The 21,027-nt window shown below is 47.4% G+C and overlaps 2 protein-coding genes across 2 annotated transcripts in view; one reads left to right on the top strand and one right to left on the bottom strand.

Moving 5' to 3' along the window:
- Nucleotides 1-21,027, bottom strand: part of Ac76E (adenylate cyclase type 2 Ac76E) — an 875,452-nt gene that overhangs the window by 276,308 nt on the left and 578,117 nt on the right. The window lies entirely within an intron of this gene.
- On the top strand, nt 456-20,794 carry LOC140215455 (endochitinase-like). The gene is made up of 3 exons (XM_072286000.1): nt 456-631; nt 3,452-3,748; nt 18,831-20,794. Exons 1-3 carry the CDS (start codon nt 456-458, stop codon nt 19,771-19,773), a joined length of 1,416 nt encoding a protein of 471 aa, XP_072142101.1. The 3' UTR covers nt 19,774-20,794.

The raw sequence follows: 21,027 nt of genomic DNA, 5'->3' as shown, positions 1-21,027 counted from the left end.
TTATGAAGCACGCTGTAGAGGAAACTCCGGGTCAATTTTGACCAGCTGGGTATCTTTACCGTGCCTCCATTAAAGGATGAAAAGAATGTTTGCTTCTCGTGTTAGCTGAATGTGGCTTATTTATTATGGTTTTTATTTCTGTGCCTCTATGCATCCTTCTGCACTGCCGAGTGTTCAGTTTTCAGAAAACATCTTGGCGCGCTCTCATAGCTAAAAGCGAATTCAAAATGTGAAGTTCACTTTACTTTCTCTTTTTTTGTGACTGAATGTACAGTGGTTCTGAGCGTGGTAATTATATTTGCTCGGCCACACAGCTGAGCCAAAGCGGCCATTGGAACGCACCGTGCGCGCGCTTATCAGCACGAGGCGAAGAAGCGGAAGCGTAACCTCCGTCGGTGCGAGAAGCAGCAACCACTGCACAGCAGCAGCGGCAGTGACCGTCCCCGGAAGCAGCCATGGAGTCGGGGGAGCGCACGCGTGCGGCCGGCTCGACAGAAACCGCCGAGTGGGTCGAAAAGCTGCCCCGAGTGCTGAGCAGGCGCAGGATCCCCATCTTCATCTTCGCCTTCATCGGAGTCCTGACTGTGGCCGGCGCCTGCTTCGCTGCAGTCACGGCAGTCGTTCTATACAGGTCAGCGACCGGGCCGCGCACCTAGATTACGGCACCGCCGCCGAAAAGCCCAGGGCAGCGTATGATAATAAACTGCGTGGGCTTAAGCCGTAAACAATGCGTCGCGCGCCTGTCAGGCGAGAAAAGCTTTCCGGAACTCGCAGCGTAGAGCTCTTCATTTTACGCTGGGCGTGGGCTGCTTCTTTTTCACGTGTAGAAAAGCGCTGTAGTGTTCGTTTTCAAGATAGACACGTGCTTTCGGTTCTGTTTTTAAACCCCCCTAAAGATATCGCCAAGGAAATTCAGAGAGTGCCGGGTTACTTCTTGATCAACTTCGTGCACACCGCTCTTGCAAATTTCAATCTAAGCCTCCCCGGTATCACTGAGGTGGGCGCTGTACTTTCAGGGCCAGTGTTGAGCCAGGCGCTTTTTCGGGTTTAGCGCGGCTTACGCCTATGCCACCGCCAAAGTACTTGCGCCCGAGGGAGGACATCGACCATTTCAGGCAATGCCAGAAACTGGATATCATTTCTTGTTTCAATATCTACATGTTTTCCCAGCCACGGTTAGCCGCGAATATGCATGGAAACAAGGATGCTTGCATGTTTGCGCTGCGTTGGAAAGATCAACAGCTTCAAAGCTCTTGCTATAAGATTCGAGAATGCCGTTTCCATGAGAAATAACACAAACACTGCGCAATATATACGAAAATCTGGGCCGAATGGACAAAGAATCTATTTCGTAAAAACTGCTGGTCATTGGCGGGACGCCCTCACTTGGCCGGCATCTATTTTTACAAACTACTGAAACATACAAGTCGCTCCATTCATTTGCGCGTTGGAGCTGTGTGGCAGGCTAAATGGCAAAACAGTTACCTGTTTCCATTAAAGAGCGACGCCGTATGAATACCCGAGTGCACGGTCGTACGAAAACACTGAAATAGTGGAACCCGCCGACGCTTCTCCAGCCGTATAACGGCTACATTTTAGGCGCACTCAGCTTGCCATACACGCGATGTTAGGCAGCAGCCGTTTTTAGCCTTTACGGCGGCTCGAAGAGTGAAAATAGCCGATACATGGGGCACAGAAAAGATGTGGTCTTTTCACGTGCACTTGCTCGTGGATGAACAGGCCAGCTAGGCCAGCATACCTTATTGGACGTCCAGAAAGCATATTAGTAGAGGCGATAGGTGCGAGGGGGCACCAGGGAGAGTAACCACGCTGAAGCATGTTTTCGTAAAAGCAGGTTACACCAGTACTTCAACCAACTCGCCTACGTGAGCTGGTATCTCTGCAATCTAGTTCGTCGGAAACCGCTAGGATAGGATACGCAGTGCTGGGAGAATGCGTCAGCGAACGCGACCTTCCGCTGGATTTCTTCAAAACGAGGAAACTCCGCTATTATGTCTTCCAGAAAATTACTTTAAAGTTATTTTTAGTCGTAAAGTGCCCTTGGCGTATACAGTGTCTTCTCCTTCAGTTGGTCTTTCGGTTGGTGTGTGATCCCAAAACGCCTCTGAGCAGAAAAAAATAATATATCTCTCTGGTGGTGTCATAAATCATCTTTAAATGACAATTAAGTATTTTAACTACTTCGCCATGCCACTTCCACTAAAATGACGGAACCGTAGCCACAAATCATGGAGCTCCACGCACCTGTGATGAGGCAATCAAACGGGTCACTTGGCTGCTGCTAGGCGGAGGGCTATGAAGTCTGGCGTTGCAAGCACTTGAATGCTGTGGCGCGTCAGTAAAAAGTCAGATTACTCTGTGAGTACAGCCAGATTCCTAGCTTGACGAATAATGAATCTGAAATACTTCTCCAAGGCAATGTCAGTGAATGAGTGGTTACCACATATCGTAATATGGTGTAGAACACATAGTAAATGACATATGCATCTTTTTTGAGCGGCACCTTAACAGCACGTCGTTCCTATGATAAAAATAGGCGCTACACCATCACGACAGTAACACAAACTGTAAAGACAGCTTGTTTGAACACATACATCAGAGGAAACGGGAGTTTCTCTCGGCTATAGCCAGAATATATCATTCGCTCTCGAGAACGGTCTTGAGGAGTTTCTGGCGGGGAAAGTAGTGGCGCGGATAAAATTTCAATATACAATGCCAGTTGACCGCCAATATAGAACACATTTTTGTGCATTGAGCGACGTGCGACCACAATAAACATCAGATGCTCGATACGTATACCGTTGCATTGACATGGCAAATAGTTCGACACCCTAAGCTGCATGGCCTGAGGGCGCACCGTGACACTAAAAAACAAAAACAAAAACAAAAAAAGCCATCCGTGCGCGGGTGTGCGTGCGTGCGTGTTTATTTGTATGTACATGCACATGCACGCGACATGTCGTTAGTTGCTCAGACTCGCATATACTGCCCCACCCTTCTTTCGAACGAAGCCAGATTGAGGCGCTTGAGGCCACCACTCGGAAATTGTGCGCCAACTGTAATTTACACTGTGTAGCATCGTTAATTGAGCGCCCTCACTGCGAAATGAACAAACATACTTCGAGAGTAGCAGTATGACAAACATCAGTCGGCACCTAAGCTTCGAAAGAAAACAATGCGCTGAAATTGCATGGCGAAAAATTGCGAGACTCACTTGTGAATGCAAAACAAGGGGACTTCACCCATCTCCACCGCCGGTTCCCCTTCGATTGTGGTGCGCGTATATCTGCCATTCAGTGAACAAGATGTCATTTTTTAGCAACCTGAGCGCTAGTAACGGTCGTCTTTACGCCGAAAGCCGCACCGTGTACGGCTGACAGACGCTTGTTCCGCGCCACTGACTCTCACCCTCGGCGGGCGCTCGTTGCAGGACGGCCGTGCACGAGCTCTCCGGCGAGGAGGAGGCAGACGGGCCCATCGCGCTGTCGGGCCCGTTGCCCAATGGCATGCCGTCGCGGCTGCGACCGGCGGCCGACGCTCGCCGTGTCTTCTGCATCTACAACAATCGTGTCTCGGAGCGCCAGCCACTGGTGAACTTTAGCATCGAAGATCTCAAAGTGCACTTTTGCGACGACATCGTCTACGGCTTCGTGGGCCTCGACGGCACATCCACCAACATTCGTAGCAAGCATCCCAAGTACGATTTTCTCGAGGAAGGCTTGAAAAGGTACGTCGGGGTGCTGCGCGCAGATGTTCCTTAAACAAGCGGTGCTCACGTTGGCTCGCATGCCAAAGGCACTAAAGCCCCTAACGTACAAAATCGGGCTTGGTGGAGCGACATAAATGCAAGGACCCGAAGCAGGCGACGCCGTCGTCAAAATGCTGTTAACTGATGTAGTTGAGATTAGAGACACCTGCAAAAGGACGTTCCTCTATAAGTTAGCTTGAACAGCCTCGGAAACAACATTTAAAAGGCGAGTTTACAAAAATCCTGCCATTTTTGTTAATCACCCGAACGAAAACGGATTCTCTGAAAGAGGCCTGGAATAATGTGTTAAAATAAAAACGCCAGCAGCTTATTTTTCTCCCATGTCTTGCTCATGCACGTGGTACCGGCCACTGAAATGACATTACGCTAATTTGGTGTACCTTGGTCCACCCTTCTGCGTGTTGTCAGTGTTGATGCTCTTCACTGAACTCTAGCGTCGGTTAGATTTCCACTGTTTGTAGTCGTAAGATAACGTATGCCGATCTACTCCAACCAGCGTTTAAAATTCTATTAGGAGTGTGTCACTGATCTGCACTATGTTTTGCTGAATGTCACTCCGCCGCTCGCTGAGCCATGTGCAGGTGAAGGCAACGGAAATTCGGCGTCGTGCGGTGGCTTGTCCCGGAAGTAAGGCGCATGCTTCACTTGCTATATATAGTGCGCTTGGTCAGGTATTACAGCGGTAACAATTTTTCGTCGTGGTTTACTTGATTTCAGGGGTGGTTGTCGCTTTACGTCTGGTAAGGGCCTTTACGATAATGATGATGATTTGGGATTTTTATGGCGCAGCAGCCGTGCCTTTACGATAATCTGAACCCATATGCGATATTTTTTTCCTACATAGTCTTTTCTCAATCGCCACTGTTTCCAGCGAGCGCCTTTCATGTTAGCACGCTGTCGGGGTGGGGATGGCTAATTTTTCATGTCCACCCAAAAGACCTGTCTCGTCTTCTTTGGTAGCTTGCGGTACAATTAGCAGGTATGTTCGGGGAAGAAAGAAAAAAAAAATATGCCGAGCTCCCATGCAGGCCAGGTGTCACTGCAAAGTAGCAAAACGTCGACTTCCGGGCTCGCGACCGTACACCGAATTTCCGTGTTGAGACAAGGTAACCCATTAGTGATCCTGAATCCCAGCGAGCGTTGCTTTGAGCTACTGTGGTCATATTTCGCCGCCACAGTATACCGCGAGCCGTAGGTATTGGGCATTAATATTCTTAAACACTGCGCGGTTTCGCGGTACCCGAGTCAAAATTCACATACAATGCCACTTTCAATGGAAGATATGCTTCTTTCTAGCTGCTGTGAGTGTGCGGTGGCAGCCATATTTCTTCGCTTTGCTATCATAACTTGCTGGCTATTGCTAGTCTCAGCCACTTACGATAGGCCAATGTTAAGGCTTTATGCAGAAGGATTTACGCAGACCCATAAAAAAAAAATCAGGACCATTCCGCCTTGCGATGGTGGATGACCACGTCGCGATGGTGGATGTAAACGTCGTGGAAATAAAATTTGTCGTAAAGACTTTATTGGCATCATTCATTGACACTTACTAACGACGGTCACAATGGCTTCGTGGCCGCTATAATATCCATTGATCGGCATACTCGCAACTACAAACACTTTCTTTGATAATGTCAAATCGATGCACGTGCGCGGCTGGGTGGTCAGTTGGGTACGATCGGCGTTGCATCGCAAGCGACATGTCTGTAACACGGAACGCGTAAACCCCTCCCTTTGCGGTGCCGACACATCCACATTGAAATCACCCACAACGACCACAGGGATAGTGTCACCTCAACTATCGAATGCAAAGTGAGCAGCCATGAACCTCGCGGGGCTACGAGCCATTGCATGTTTTAACAGAATAGATAACTGGGCTAGTTGGTTTAATTGCATCTTGAGATTGTAAAAGCGCACAAAGAAAAGAGGAGATAACTGCGTCAGCCATCCCTCGGTCTTTCTACATGATAAGGAATTCATGTTTCTTGATAGTTGGACTTTCTTTAAAGTTGCCTTTGAAATGATTTAACCCGTTATCCTTGACACGCATGCGCAGCTGTCCTACTCCGTTTTTGTGTACATATTTGTTTCATTACAATAAAATTTTTCAGTTGTAAGTAAGCGCCTCGTCCTGTCCACTCTATTCGTTCTCATCTTTGTGCGCTTTAAGAGTCTCAAGATTGCATTTTTTGCTTAATTACGGGGGTACGAGCCATTAGTTAAGGGAGTATGAGCCACTGATGATGACAGTTTCGACATGTATGATGTATGCGTGATTAGAAAGTGGGTAAGCACTGTTCGCTTTATTTTGCTGAGTGATTGTAGCCTCTGCCTTACGGAGCTATGCGCCATTGCATTTTTTGCTTGTTTGCGTGTGTATGAGCCATTGATGATGATAGTTTCTGCGTACAGGCAGGAACATTTTATGGCACCTTAGCCATATCCAGCTTCGCTGTATTATATTGGCTCTTGTGAGCCAAATTGCAAGATTTGGGCTAAATTGCCAAGGTATAGAAATAGATTACATTGACGTATCTCAATTGCAGTAAGCGGCAGCAGCGTAGCGCCTACGTCACATTTAAAAGCGGTATTTCACCTAGTTTATAAGTGTTCAGCTTATGTAGAGCAGTGCAGATAGTTTTCACCAGTGTACCCGTGCGCGCAGAAACTTCTCATGAATACTTTATTTACCCTTCAGAGAAAAGCCTTTCAGTAACATATAACCTTCGATATCTTCGTTGTGTCTCTGTCAGAAAAAGCTAGCTACTAAGAATACACCCATGCTCTGCCGTACCTTTAATTCCTAACATAACTGACCAGAGCAATAGTTTGTCGCGAGAGTCTGACAAATCTGCATAGGTGAAGTATTCCAGACATATTTTACTACTTCCCTTCCAATGATTATTTGCTGACACAGTGTTGCCACTTGCACTATTCGCGAATAGCAGAGCTTATTCTTGGGCTAATCGGTTCATACTTGAAGCACTAACCGTAGCGCTTACACGACGTGGATGCGTTCGTCCTGTCACCTTTCTCGTGTAAGCCGTGTTAACGCTACGGTTATCACTTTAAATATTTGCAAAGAATACAAAACTCCTCGAATCGTCCGAAACAATAATGCAATCAGTCATATATGGCGTATACAGGTCTACAAGCATGCTGCGATATCTTGTATCTTTATTTTCGTCCTTATCGCCGATGGAATATGATCGCTCAAAATTTCCAAATCTTGCAGAATAGCTGTACAACGTTTCGTGCAAAGCAGCAAGAGTCAGAATCTCATCGTAACTTTGGCACTTCTCAAGCTCCTGCAGAAGCGACACATAATGCGGTTTCATTAAGCGTCTTAGGTTTCAGTAGATCGTTTTGCTGTAGTAAAGCGTGCTGCCACTCTGCGAGCACCGCTAACTAATCGCTCGATGCCAAGACTCCTTCGGGCTATCTGTTAACAGAACTTCATTCGTAATCGCACGCCAACTACGGTCTCGAGAGTTTGCGAAAGCGAGGGTGAAGAAAGAGTGAAGCGCCTAAATTGAGCCATGTTCCGGCGGCGCCCCACGTGTGTAAAATGACATTGCTTCATTTGTTCCTGTAACTTTACCTTAGCTAACCTTACTTTGTATGAGAGAACACAATTGCAACTTGAGGAGCAACCTCTCTACACAGCGAAAATTCATGTCAATATTTAATCACTAGCTTTGTCGACACCGGGAGTTGCGAGAAATAAATAAATAAGCGACGGAATCGCACCATTACTTCCGAAGCGGGCTCCCGTTATTGCTCTCACGTGTCCTGGATAAAATTTTTTCAGCGGTGTTATAGCCCGATATAAAATAATAGCCAAAGCGCCCCGGCTATGGAGGCTTTCACTTCACTTCCTCGAGAAAAGAACAGAATAGTGCCGCAGCATCTGCGTTTGTGCTCGAGGCCAGAAGCTTTTCAAGTTCCAGTACACAAACCCCGAGTTTAGTGCGCGAGAAGTGCGAGACGGGGGGGGGGGGGGGGGGGCGGCACCAAGAACAAGAAAAGTGGTCGCTTCGCTCTGCGGAGCAATACACGTATGGACGCTTCATTCTTGGTTGGCATCTCGTTCGTGTGCGCCGGGCAGCGTTCTGGACATTTGGAAACGTTAAAGAGGTCGGCCGGTAAGAACAGCGCGGCATTTGTTCTCTGCTATGACAACAAACGTTCTGACAGCTCAGCCGCTGATACAATGGCGACTTCAAAGCGACGTTTCCGAAGTGGGCACCGCACTAGTTTTCCCGATTTATTTCGCAAGAGGAACAACGACTAAAGTTGTTATGCTCCTTCAAATTTTGGCGGTGTTATTATTTCATGTATCCGCATAAAGGAGTGAATAACTGTACAGAAAATTCCGCGCACCGCGCGTTTATGTGAGAATTGATGTTCAGAGAAGCCTTCTTTGATGTTTGTGCAAATGGTAAGCAAATGCAACCTTAATGACGGAAATAGTTGTAGAAAACGACACAAATTGAATGTAATTTTACGCACTTCTCTGTAGCCATCTTCTCAAATTTTATACTGCCGGCTTCTTGACTACTAAGTAGCTCGACGCTCCTCGTTCACTGCGCGTTGTGGACCTATTTTGCCCACTTCACTTCTTTCTCTACGCTCTGCTGCGTCTGTCGCTGGTTTCTTCTTCACTTCTCCAAGTCGGAGTTCATCTTTCTCTACTGCCGACTGCCCTTCTTGCCTCTTGTTCGTTGTCTGTCTCTTCGGGCACAGCAAGGCAACATTGCGGCAACAACGAGTTAGACGGGGCGAGACGCATAGGAAACTTTATTAAGCAACTGATAAGAGTAATCGCGTGCAATTCCGTATTGCGAATACGAATTTGATGTTTCTGCTTGTAAAATATTATGCGACTATTATCGCAAGAACTGTTTCCTATTGCCCAACTGCGATCGCTAATGTTATGCTTGCTATCGCTATTCGCGAGAGCTCTCATCTAAGAACCGCTTTAGCGCATGAACAAATTTGGAATTCACCCCCAGAACTTTGAATCCTGTAACGGTAAAGTATGAGGGACTCTTGTCTACAGCTCATGTAATGAGCAGAGGAATGTACACCAATTTAATTAGTGAATGGCCACATCAAGCAATTGTGACAAAGGGCAAGGCTCAATACAGTCAGAAACAGAATTCTGATTTATCTGTTGCCACTTGCTCGGTCTAACTCTTTCTTAATAAACTGCAGTATGCAGAATTCTTTCCAGTTAATTTCTTCCTCGTAAAATTTAAATATCAATCAATCAATCAATCAATCAATCAATCAATCAATCAATCAATCAATCAATCAATCAATCAATCAATCAATCAATCAATCAATCAATCAATCATCATCATTATCATCATCATCAGTCTATTTTTAAGTCCACTGCAAGACGAATGCCTCTCCCTGTGATCTCCAATTACCCCTGTCCTGCGCCAAACGATTCTAGCTAGCGCCCGCGAATTTCCTAATTTCATCACCCCACCTAGTTTTCTGCAGCCCTCGACTGCGTTTCCCTTCTCTTGGCCCCCATTCTGTAACTCTAGTAGAATACCGGTTATCCGTCCTACGTATTAGATGGGCTGCCCAGCTGTATTTATTTTTCTTAATATCAATTAGAATACCGGCTATCCTCGTTTTCTCTCTGATCCACGCCACTCTCTTCCTGTCTCTTAACGTTACGCCTAACATCTTTCGTTCCATCACTCTTTGCGCTGTCCTTAACTTGTCATCGAGCTTCTTTGTCAACCTCCAAGCTTCTGCCCCATATGTTAGCACCGGTAGAATGCATTGATCGTACGCCTTTCTTTTCAATAGATAGTGGTATAAGCTTCTAGTCAGGATCTGGCAATGCCTGTCGTATGCACTCCAACCCATTTTTATTCTTCTGTAAATTTAATAATTCCCGTGAAATTATCAATTTTACGTGGAAGGAGACCTGATATATTTTACAGTTGTATTTATTTACGTATTTTGCTGCCGAATAACACGCAGCCATTGACGCGGTTTGCATAGTTTCGTCATCTGGCAGTAGGCGCCCAAGTTGTTTCATAATTCAAATGTAAATGAGCAAGAACCAAAGATGTAGAGTGAACTAATTGCGAAATGAAAGAGCTTGGACGCTTAAGCCCAGACTACACGTACGCTTGCGGACGGGCGCAAGCTCGCGTTCACGCGCCCACGCATGCGCAGACGGCGCGGCATGGCTCGTACGCGTCGAAACGCGGCGTGATCTGGGGGAACAGCTGCTCTCTCTTATCGCGCGCTAGGGTTGCCTCGCGTCGGAGCGCCTGGCTACGCAGCTACGGCGCGGAACGTTCAACTCTCAGTGAAGCTGATTTATATCATGGAAGCAAGTGCTTCTTCTTTCTTTTTTGCGTTGACATAACAGCTATAAAAGATAACAATTACGTTTATAGATATCGATACATTTTGAAACACTGTCGATAACAAAGTACGAAGAGGCGCCTGCCAAGGCGTCTGTGAGCGAGCCCAGTGAGTGCGCCTTTGTGGATGCAAAGCGCCATTACTCGCGAGGCGCGGCAGGCACTAGGCGCGCGGACGCGAGCGTGCACGCGTCCTCAAGCGTGCACGCGTCCTCAAGCGTGCACGCGTCCGCAAGCGTGCACGCGTCCGCAAGCGTACGTGTGGTCTCGGCTTTAAAGGTTGAGCACGGCGGCCTAAATGTGTAGGAGAGCTAATAAAAGATGTGCGTGCGTCGAATGGATTTGCCTGTTCGCAATCTCATGAAGAGTTGAAACGCACTCGCACTCGTGTCCGTGCAAGTCAATCGATACTATCCGAACATAATATGAAGAGAAGACGGCCATAGCGCCGGTATATAAACATTATCACTAATTACTGGACGTTCTTGCGCTTATCTGTCTCCCGTGGAGCGCGCCGACCACACGAGAGCCGTATTCGAGCAAATACCTTAACATACATTTGTTAGCTGTTAGTTTGCAGTATTTAATCGCTGCCTTTAGCGTTAAATGTTAACAGGTTTTCTACGTACTTTGCGCGAACTCAGTCTGCATGCTTACGTCCTTTCAGATTAGGGGCAAACGTCACGCGAGATAACACGTGACGCGAGAAATAACAAAGGCCCTAAAATCGATCGCTGTGGTACGCCTGAAGTCATGCGGACTAACGAGGACCGTCATTTACTAAATCTAATTAATACAAATATGGGGTTATACAAGTAAAAAAAAAAAACGATATGATTACAAGGCACTTGGGAATAATTTTAACCACCAGGGATTCTTTAACGTGCGCCCACGGCACAGTAAACGGGTGTTTTTACATTTCGCCCCCGTCAAAATGCGACCGCCGCGACCGGGATTTGATTCGGCGCCGTCGCGCTTAGCAGCGCAATGCCATAGCCACTGCGCCACCACGGCGATTGAGAACTTAGTCGCAGATAGTACTTTATCCACGCGAGCAATTAGTTACTGCAATTTTCATTAAAATGTCTCTAACTTTGAGCATCAGTTGCTGGTCTTGCGCATAAAAATGACTAACTCATCGCAATGGGTTTAGATGCGGAAATGAAGGTGTCTCTATGACTGACACATTCGAAGCGGAGATATGGCGGCAGTGCATACGCTCCCGTTCTGTATTTAGCCAAGCAGACACAGTACACTTCAGTTAGTGACGCGTTTCGTTCATGTGGGTAGCATGCGGTTAGATAGCCGATATTTGTTTACAAAAGGTAAAAGCAGCGGCCTTACACAATAAATTTACATCTAACGAAGGCAAGACTGCCGGAATGAATGTTCTGAAAGCGTTTGCCATTTGCCAGAGTTGCTACACGATATAGCGGCGACATTACCCAACGTACAATTCATAGAGTAGAGAGGTGCACATGGAGTGACAGAAGTAGCACGGAAGGCTAGGCAGCAACGTTGCGAAACATACAATGGACTCTTGTGACGACTAGCTATTGCTGCTGCTGCATGCAGCTGCTGATACTATGCTGTTCTTCTATGTTTCCTCGAAAGAAAAAAAAACTTCAAATTAATGTGTTCGTTCCCTTTACAACCAATTCCCAAAAAACAACATTTCACCTATTAGAAAGGTTAGGTGAATGAGGGAAAAGTCCGCAATAACTTTTTGACCAGCTTGAGTCACGTGTGTGGTCTAATACAAATAATGAGAATTATTGTAAAAAACGAAGCTAATCTTCTCTTATAAAAGCTTCGTATAGAAAAAAAGGGCTATATTACAGGTGCGTTATAGAAAAAATAATATTTTAAAACTGAGCGCAAGTGAGTACATTATCTACCATTAACATTTTAGATATGTTAAAGTAAAAATAATAAGAACAAACAATAGAATGACATCAATGTCCGAGCGCCACACTCAGTGGAAGCTAAGAAAGTAACTAATTAGAACACTACGGAAACGACAGGGCCTACATGGTAACCTTACAACAATTTAGTTAGAAACACTTAGCTTTGCCAGGAGTCATTGTCTCTGGCGCAGTATAGGAGATGACATCGACGCAATTCACCTAAGGAGCAGAGAGTAAGTGTCGCTCTAAATATTCTCAGTCAGAATAAAACTCATAATTTAGATATGCTTGGGGTCGCAAGACCGGCGTATTCTAGCCATCTTGGGCCCTATAACGTAAAACAATTCCAGTGTGTTATTCCACTCTCCTGACGTCAAATTTGCGTAACCGCCGACGCAAGCATCAGGCGGTGACCCACAGGGGTGTCTGAACAGACCAATCAAACGCTCTCTGCGCTTAAGGAGGCCACTTTTGTTTGTTTTAAAAACGAATAACATTCCCTACACTGAGCGGCTTGTCTTATCTATTTGGCTGACAAGAGGCGCGAAGCACGCTCAAGTGGAGAGGGATTCGATGGGGCCGAGCCAGTGCACTGAAAATCGATAACCGGATGAAGAGGGTGGTGCCGGCGTCCCTGATTGGCCCGCTTTTCCTTACTTAGCTTGCGGTGGCTGGTCGAAAAACGCGGCGGCATGTAACGGAAGGTTAAGAATGCCGCTAAAACGGACCCTCAGCAAAGACGAGTTGGCAGAGCGAGGTCGTAAACGTACCAAAAGTGCTCGAAAACGTTACACGGCCACGCAAAAGAGTTTCATAATACGCAAATAAACCCATGCTTTCCGGCTGGTGCGAGTGGCCAGTGCCTGAACGATTGGCGGCAGCGATCTTTTATTCCTTTCGGAACGGGGCAGCCTGCGGCTATTCAGAAGAAAATTAAGTTTTGTTCAGCATAGTAATGCATCATTAACCCGTACACGTATCTTTGACGCGATGAGTTTTCGCAGTTTTGTGACGTCGCGTGACAGGCAGGTGAAGTGGGTGTAGCCCAAAAACTTTTGGCCAAAGCCGAGGGCTAATGACGAGAAGGCGTCAAATCAGAAATAACTGTTTTTATTTTGTTCTATTCAATCATTCATAATCAGTGTGTGCACGTCATATCACATAGGGAGCTATCGCGGTTTTCGTAACGTCGCGTGACAGACAGGCTAAGTTGGAGTGGTTCAAAAAAGTTTTTGACCAATCGCGGAGGGCTGATTGCAGAATTGGAATAGAAAAATTTTGACTAGCTTTACGTTATAGCCTCCCTCATTTTCTTTCCTCGTTTCTTTAACGGCGTGAAATGTGTTTTTAATGCAAGATACGTACACGAGCACAAAAATACGAAGCACCACGCGATAAATCGGCCTGAAAAATTGGCCCAGCGTTATCGTATCCGAGCTCAGTATAAAAAATTAATTTCTTTGCTTTTGCAGAAGGCGCATTCGTAGTAGATTATGTAGCAACTTATTTCGCGGACCAAACTGCTGTGACCACAGAGCGTCCCTTGCAGTAGATCCAATGGCTAGTCGCGCTGCACGCAATTTCATTTGGGAACTTATCCTTGAAGACACCCACCGAAATATTTTTCATGTATATAAACCACCTACGGGAGCTATCCCTGTTGGACGCTGAGTATAGGCCCAATCACATTTTCAGCTACAGTTTCATTACAAAGTCACGTAATCGACGCACACTGAGCGCCTGTGAACGTATTGGTGTGAATCGTATCGGTGGCGTCAGTTTTTACCAGCCTGGTAAGTGCAAAGAATAATTAACTTCGTGGTGTCGAAGGTTAAAACACGTTGGCGGGCTAGTTGGTTGGAATCCATAATAGAGTGTATAAGCGCGGCTGAACGAGGACGTTGAAAGAAACAGATACACAGAGACAGCGCTTCACTTTCAACTATAGGTATTTATTTTTGCACGCATCCATAAATATATACCGCGCGAGCGGAAACAAACGTGACAGCAAAAAAGAACATTCAGTGGTGCATTTCGATGAACCGTACACATGTGCAAGGCATGGTAAAAACATATACTGCACTGGGTACAATGATAAACCGAGGAACAGCATCTCCTTTTCAGATAGCGACACTGGTGGCTTGCTCACGCACCTTTCCTCTAATTTTGCATCAATGAGATATTAAAAGAACATCGATATAACGTCACTAGGGTAATCTCGGATCATTTGGGTATTCATTGCCGAGGTTGTTCCTGCAAACCCATGTTTGAAAGTATTTCGATTCTGTATCGGGCTCATAGCAGGATGACATGGGAGATTGTGGATGCCTACGAAATTGCAAAATTAGAGGAAAGGTGCGTGAGCAAACCACCAGTGTCGCTATCTGAAGAGGAGATACAACTCCTCGGTTTATCTTTGTAACCATTGCAGTATATGTTTTCACCATGCCTTGCACACGTATACGGTTCATCGAAATGCACCACTGAATGTTCTTTTTCGCTGTCCCGTTTGTTTTCTCTCGTACGGTATACATTTATCGATGCGTACGAAAATAAAAACCAATAGTTGAAAATGAAGCTCTGTCTCTGCGTGGCTGTTTCTTTCTACATCCTCGTTCAGTCGCGCTTATACACTCTGTATCACGGGTGTCGAAGGTTGCTGCCACCACGCAATCGCGAGGTCAGACAGTGAACTATTGAAGCCTGTAGCCACCCGACCGATAAAACGATAGGCACCCAGTCGATAGAAAAATGCCACTAAAAAGATACAGGCGTTCTTTCTGCCGTCACACACCTATGTACATCTGGCCGATGCGACGTGCTAGTATTTTCATTTCATTCTCGAGTTTCAATATACGGAGCGTCATAGCATATTCTGTAAGCCTGTCATTTTATTATCACAGCGGTCCTATATAAACGCTTTCCAATCTAGAGTATTGTTTTGCAATTGTCGGTAGCCTCCTATGTTATTATCACAGCTGTCGTATATCAACGCTTTTCAATCTGGAAAATAACTTGTGAATTGCCGGTCGATGTTATTTCATTCGTTATCACGACTGGGCAGCTCCGTGCTCTGGCTTCAAGTATTTACCTGTCCCATCCCTGACCTCTTGAAAAAGCACTCAGCAAGTATCAGATATAGAATTGAAATAGGGCGTATTCTTATACGCGCGCAAATCGCTTCCACTATTGCATTTTCTTTGCCTTTGTCATCTTCAGCACTTCACACCTGCCGCCTTCTCCTATAATCTCGCGGCGAATTCCACTAGACAAATATAAGCAGAAGCACCAAGAAGCAGCGGTAGCGCACGATATACAGTAAGGGGTCGTCTTGCGAATGATACATTCGCGTTACTATAGCTGGGTTGAGAACACAGCATGAAAATGCGTGGCCCCACTTTTCTACTTAGGGCAAATAATTATTTACCAGCTCACACAGCGAGAACGCTCTCCTATGAAACGAATCAAGGAAACAGAATGTAAGCAGTTTGAAGCGAATCAGAGAATTGAATAGTGCGCGGAAATCAAATTGTGCGGCTTAACCTCCTAGAAATGCACACCGGGGTATGAGGGACGCCGTAGTGGAGGGTTCCGGATAATTTTCGAGCACCTGTGATTCTTTATCGTGCGCTTAAATCTAAGTACACGAGCGTTTTTACAACTCCCCATGCAAGTTACAGCAGGCGACGCCGGGAATCGAACTCGCGACCTCGCGCTCAGCAGGAGAACGCCAAAGCCACTGAGTCACAAAGGGAAATAAGAGTACGTATGGACAACCGCACGCCAAGTTTCATCCTAGACGCCAGCGCTCGTTTCTCCCCTGGCGGAACGATTTCACCTCCAACGGGGGTAGGTTTCCGCCGCCGCTTCCCTTCACGATCGCGCCCGCGTTCAGTTCGCGCTGCGGGCGAAACGTTTTTTGTTTGCGACGGCGCCTCTTCGGATGACCGGAAATTAGTATTGTGTTGTTAACTGTCACGACAGCAATGTAAACATGAAAGGGTTGATGCCACCAGTGAAATTCTGCCGGTTCACAAGAAAATGGTACGAAAAAAGCAGACGACAGACATGGATTACTGCGGTGCGCCGAGCGAAGTAAACAACTGGCAAACGAAGCGAGCTCGTTCATTGATCACTCCTAACTGTATCACCGTTTTTATATGTAACCCACATGAATTTAAGAATTACTCGGTACATAATCCTTTTATTTATATAAAAACGTTCAGTTGTTCGACGAGCGCTTGTCCTCTCTTCTTTCTCGTGTTTCGTTTGTGTGTGCGCTGCCCAAGAATGGAAACCACTTTTGTTGTATGCGCTAGCAGTGGCCGAAGTTCACGCGTGCCTAGGAATTGAATATGTGCACGATGCATTGAACATGACCGGAGTTCATTCCCGCTTCACCACTGCACCGATCGATCGAGTTACTGGACGATACACGCCCGCGTCTTGGTCGCGCCAGCATTGCTGAAGCGGGAATGATTACTAATACTTTCAACTTCCGCCTCTTGAGCACTGTTAAAAAATGGCCAAGCTGTCTACATTGCTGCCTCTATTCCATATTGTAGGCGACGTACTAGTTGAAGTTGTGTGCGCATGTCGTACTTGTGCTATGCAGCTAGCGATATATTTTGTTTATTTCCGCACAGTGTCGATGGAAATCCGTTGTCGCCATCAGAGACAACACGGATTTGTAGCAAACATATTGTGAGAAACTGCAAAAATGACTTTAGCTCGTATGTGCCGTATGCATGTGCCGCATCGTATGTGCTGACGATTTTTCCGGCGGCACATACGAATTACCTGCTCAGCGTCACTTAAATGTTTAAGCAGACGCTGCCCTTTCGCCGCATTGCAGCCATAAAAATAATCGTCAAGCGTACCGATCTTCTTAAAGGCAAATAGAAGCGTGTACAGTCTGTTTCACACTTAGGGGAAAACTCGGAACGTATTGCATTGCGATGCGGCAAGCAATGGAGTCGTGCGGCGGCAGCAGCTCGAGCAGGCGCAGACGCTCGAGGGGCGGAGTCGTGATCTGCGTCGTCTGCTACGGCGGCGCGCGCTGGCCGCATTGTCGGGAAGCGTGCTACTGTCAGGGGCAGAGTACCGATTTCATCGGCACTGCGGGAGCTGAGCTGATATTGTTTACTAAACGTTGTGCGGCGCCAAACTCTGAGCCTTCATTAGCGATAATGGAGTTCCACAAACGTCTTTTAACAGCATGCTTCGTTCGTTCTTTCGAAAGGGTGGGGTACTGAGCGCGTGCACGTATATTTCTTCACTGTGTGTGCTACCGTAATAAGCAGCGACAAGACGCACCAAGATGTGCGCGCAACGTGCTCAGTCTTTGTTTGACTCGAAAGGAAAACAAAGCACTCAACAATGATTACTATGGGGGTCGAACACGATGAAACAAACGGGTACGATTAAAGGAATGTTTTAGGTTAAGACAATGAGCTGTAAGTGATTTTTCTCGACAATCAATCACTACACCAGACAGACCCGCCCGCCGGCGGGGAATTGGACACGTCACGCTCGGAACTTCGGTTAGTATCTCGTCATGTCCCCAGCGGCAGCGATGACAGCGCTCATCCTGAAGGCAGTGAAGTGTAGATTGACTTGATCAGGGATGTGTTCATTCGCAGCACGTCTCAGTCGCTGACGATGGTGGATCGAAGCCTATCTTCGGGCGACTGATAGAGGGGATGGTGCGGCAGCGATACTTTCAACGAGCCCCAGACATTTTAAATGATGTTGACGCCCGCGGATTGAGGCGACCACCCCAAGAGAGTGACTGCGCGCTCTTCCAGCAGTTCTTGCACAACGCGAGCAGTGTGGATCGGCGACCTATCGCGTTAGAATATATAGTCGCCTTCCAGAAACGGGCCGTCAAGAATGTATGGGATCAGTACGTCGTCTATATATGACTGCCCTGCAGCGATGAACTTATCTTCGAGGCGTATCAGTGGGCGTCGCACAACGCTTAGTAAAGAATACCGGCTCATTTCACGCAGTAACGATGAGATGGGCGCCCTGCAACTGACAGTAGACGGTTTCCCGACAGTGCGGCCAGCGCGCGCCGCCGTAGCAGACGACGCCGTTCAAGATCCCGCCCCTCGAGCACCTGCGCGAGCTGCTGCCGCCGCCTGACTCAAGCGCTCGCCGCATCGCGATGCAATGCGCTCCGAGTTTCCCCCTAAATGTGAAACAGACTGTACATCGCCCTTCGAATGAAATGTCCACGCGCACACCCGTAGGCACACACCGCGCGTGGCACGAAACGTGCCCAAACACGCGCAGTGCAGGAGGCAATCAAGGCGGTGCGAACGAGAGATGGGAGAGGGGTACCACCCGCTAAAAGAATTTTGCTTCGCATGCGGCGCTCTCAACGCCGGCGCAGCAGCGCCGCTCTCGGTGCCGTTCTTGTCTATACCGGCCAAGGTTTGTCAATGATTCCTCCGTTACGTTTGCCGTGAGCGCCTGAGAAAACTTGTAAGCGCAGCCCCCAAACAGCCTAAAAGGACTTGATGGTGATTATATCAGCATCGCAGAAGTTTTTCGGAAGCTTGACCGACTGAAACGAGTAGCCCTAACAGTGCGGTTCATGTTACACAAGGTACTAAGACTACAAGCGCTACACTTTCCCTACATATCCTGAGATGTCACGCAGGCACCTTGTACAATGACAGCTGCATGAACCGCAACAGATGCCTCAGCGTTGTTCCCCCCTGGACCCAGGTTTGTGGGACTGAAGCGGTCCAAGCCAGAGGTGAACTTGTGGGCGTGCCTCGGAGGGAGTGTGGACGACGGACCGCGGTTCGTGGCGCTCGTCAAGGAACGGCGCACGCGGGTGACATTCGTGCGCAACTCGGCCGAGTGGCTTCGCCGCAACGCCTTCCAGGGGCTGCTCATCTACTGGAAGTACCCGAGCCACGAGCACCGTGTCAACTTCACCGTGCTGCTGGCCGACCTGCGCAATTCCTACGCGCGCGACGGCCTGCTCGTGTCGGTGGTGCTGCCCATCAACACGCGGCTGCGGCGCGATTCCTACTACGTACAGTCTGTCTACGAGAACCTGGACGTCGTGCTGGTGGACGGGCACCGGTCGGTCGACCCGCGCCACTTCCCGCTAGCCACGTGCGCGACGCCCGTGCGCACCCTGCTCCGCACTTGGCACCAGGGCCAGTACGGCCTGATGCGCGTGCTGGACGACCTGACGCTGGAGACGGACGACTACCGCAAGACGGTTCTGAGCGTCTCCTTCGCGGGCCTCTCCTTCACGCTGCGCCACAGGAGCCTGCACCGCGTGGGCGCCGCGGCCGCCGGGCCCGGCGCGCCCGGCGCGCGCACCAACGAGTCCGGCCTGCTGAGCTACGTCGAGGTGCAGGAGCGGCTCCGCAACGAGGGCTGGAAGCGCGCCTACCACCGCTACGGCCACTGCCCGTTCGCCAGGAAGGAGCTCCAGTGGGTCGCGTACGAGGACGAGGAGAGTGTGGCCGACAAGGCCGTGCTGACCTCCGTGTGCGCGGGGCTCGCCGTCTGGGACGCCGACATGGACGACTTCGCCGGCGTCCTGGGCAAGCCGTGTCCCTTGCTGCGCAAGGTCCACGAAGTGGTGCACGCGAGCGCGTCGAAGCGCAAGAACCCCGGCCCGCCGAGGTCGTACCGAAAATTCTTTTAAGGCACTTGTGGCAGAACTAAGGGGCATACGATTCTATGCCCACGTGGTTGAACAGTTTAGGCCATTATGCGAGTATGCGTATAAAGCATTGACGCCAGGGCGGCGCATTGCCCTTATTTTTTTTTAATTGCACGAACATGCGGCTTAAAAAACGCGAAGGTTCATGGCAGTGAAAACCGTGTGTTCGATGTTGGTGTAGCGTTACCTAGTATATTGGCGTACCTACTGTGGCAAACACGTCAATAAAGTTTGTCACTTATGCGTGTAAGAAAGTAAGATGTTTAGTAACCTTGGCAAGTATCAGACGAACGCATAAAAGCAACCGTGCGTTTATGATGTCACGCTCCCCTTCTAATCTCAAATGCCCGAAATCGCATATGAGAAGTTGTCAGTACGCTTTATGTTTAATAAGTACAGCATTTCTATACGAGTGCGCTTTGGTATTATTAAATAGGAAGGGTAAACTTTTGCTAAACGGACCCTAAAGATCAACACTAAATGAGTCTGGTGAAGCATTTGGAAAAGGGAAAAGGGAAAAGTTTCACATTTAAAATTCTGCACTTGAACCACGGCGCCAGTAGGTTACTGCAATGTTACTGATTTGAAATTATTTTGCCAGATTTGGACAGTTCTTGTTCCGAAAATCTTTCTGAAACACAGTAGATGGAATCTTTTGTTCCTTTAGAATGAAAGTGAAACTACTTTAGAATGGTATTTCGCATTGAGTATATAAATATTTTAGAATGACGTTTACAATAAAATGTGTCAAATTTCTCTAGAGAAAAAGTTTCAGCAAGAATAACCTTTTGTTATAAGCACAGTTATTTATTTTATTGTTTTATCTTCTTATTTTGTATTTATATAATAACATGCTGTGTATAATCGTTTGTTGAATGCATCCTACTGCTGTGTATACCATTATCTTGTTTGCATTGTGAAACAGGAGGTACCCCGGACAGTTCTACTTGGGGACCTCCTAATGCACTGCTGAAGATGTACGCTTGTTTTCTCTTGCGCTTCAATAAACTTCAACTTCAACAAATAAACTTCAACTTCAAAAAAAATTTTAAGCAGACATTTTCAGATTTTATGACATCACGAGGAGTTAGGGCGGTAGCTTCAAAGTGGTGACGCCACCGGTCTCATTATTGTCTCTTTTATACCTTACAGATTCCGGTCACAGTAAGAGCTTCGTTCCCAATATTCTAGTAGTGTAATTTTCCAATCATATTTATTATTCCTTTTTAGTATCGC

This window comes from Dermacentor andersoni, chromosome 1 (assembly GCF_023375885.2).
Source record: "Dermacentor andersoni chromosome 1, qqDerAnde1_hic_scaffold, whole genome shotgun sequence".
In the NCBI taxonomy this organism is placed as follows: Eukaryota; Metazoa; Arthropoda; class Arachnida; order Ixodida; family Ixodidae; genus Dermacentor; species Dermacentor andersoni.
The sequence above is the reverse complement of the archived record's forward strand: the minus strand, read 5'-3'. Positions and strand labels throughout refer to the sequence as shown.

Excerpts from the sequence above, each read along its gene's own strand:
- LOC140215455 (XM_072286000.1), top strand. The coding sequence starts at position 456 with ATGGAGTCGGGGGAGCGCACGCGTGCGGCCGGCTCGACAGAAACCGCC. Across the intron at positions 632-3,451 it reads ACGGCAGTCGTTCTATACAG|GACGGCCGTGCACGAGCTCT; the intron begins GTCAGCGACCGG and ends CGCTCGTTGCAG. Across the intron at positions 3,749-18,830 it reads CTCGAGGAAGGCTTGAAAAG|GTTTGTGGGACTGAAGCGGT; the intron begins GTACGTCGGGGT and ends CCCTGGACCCAG.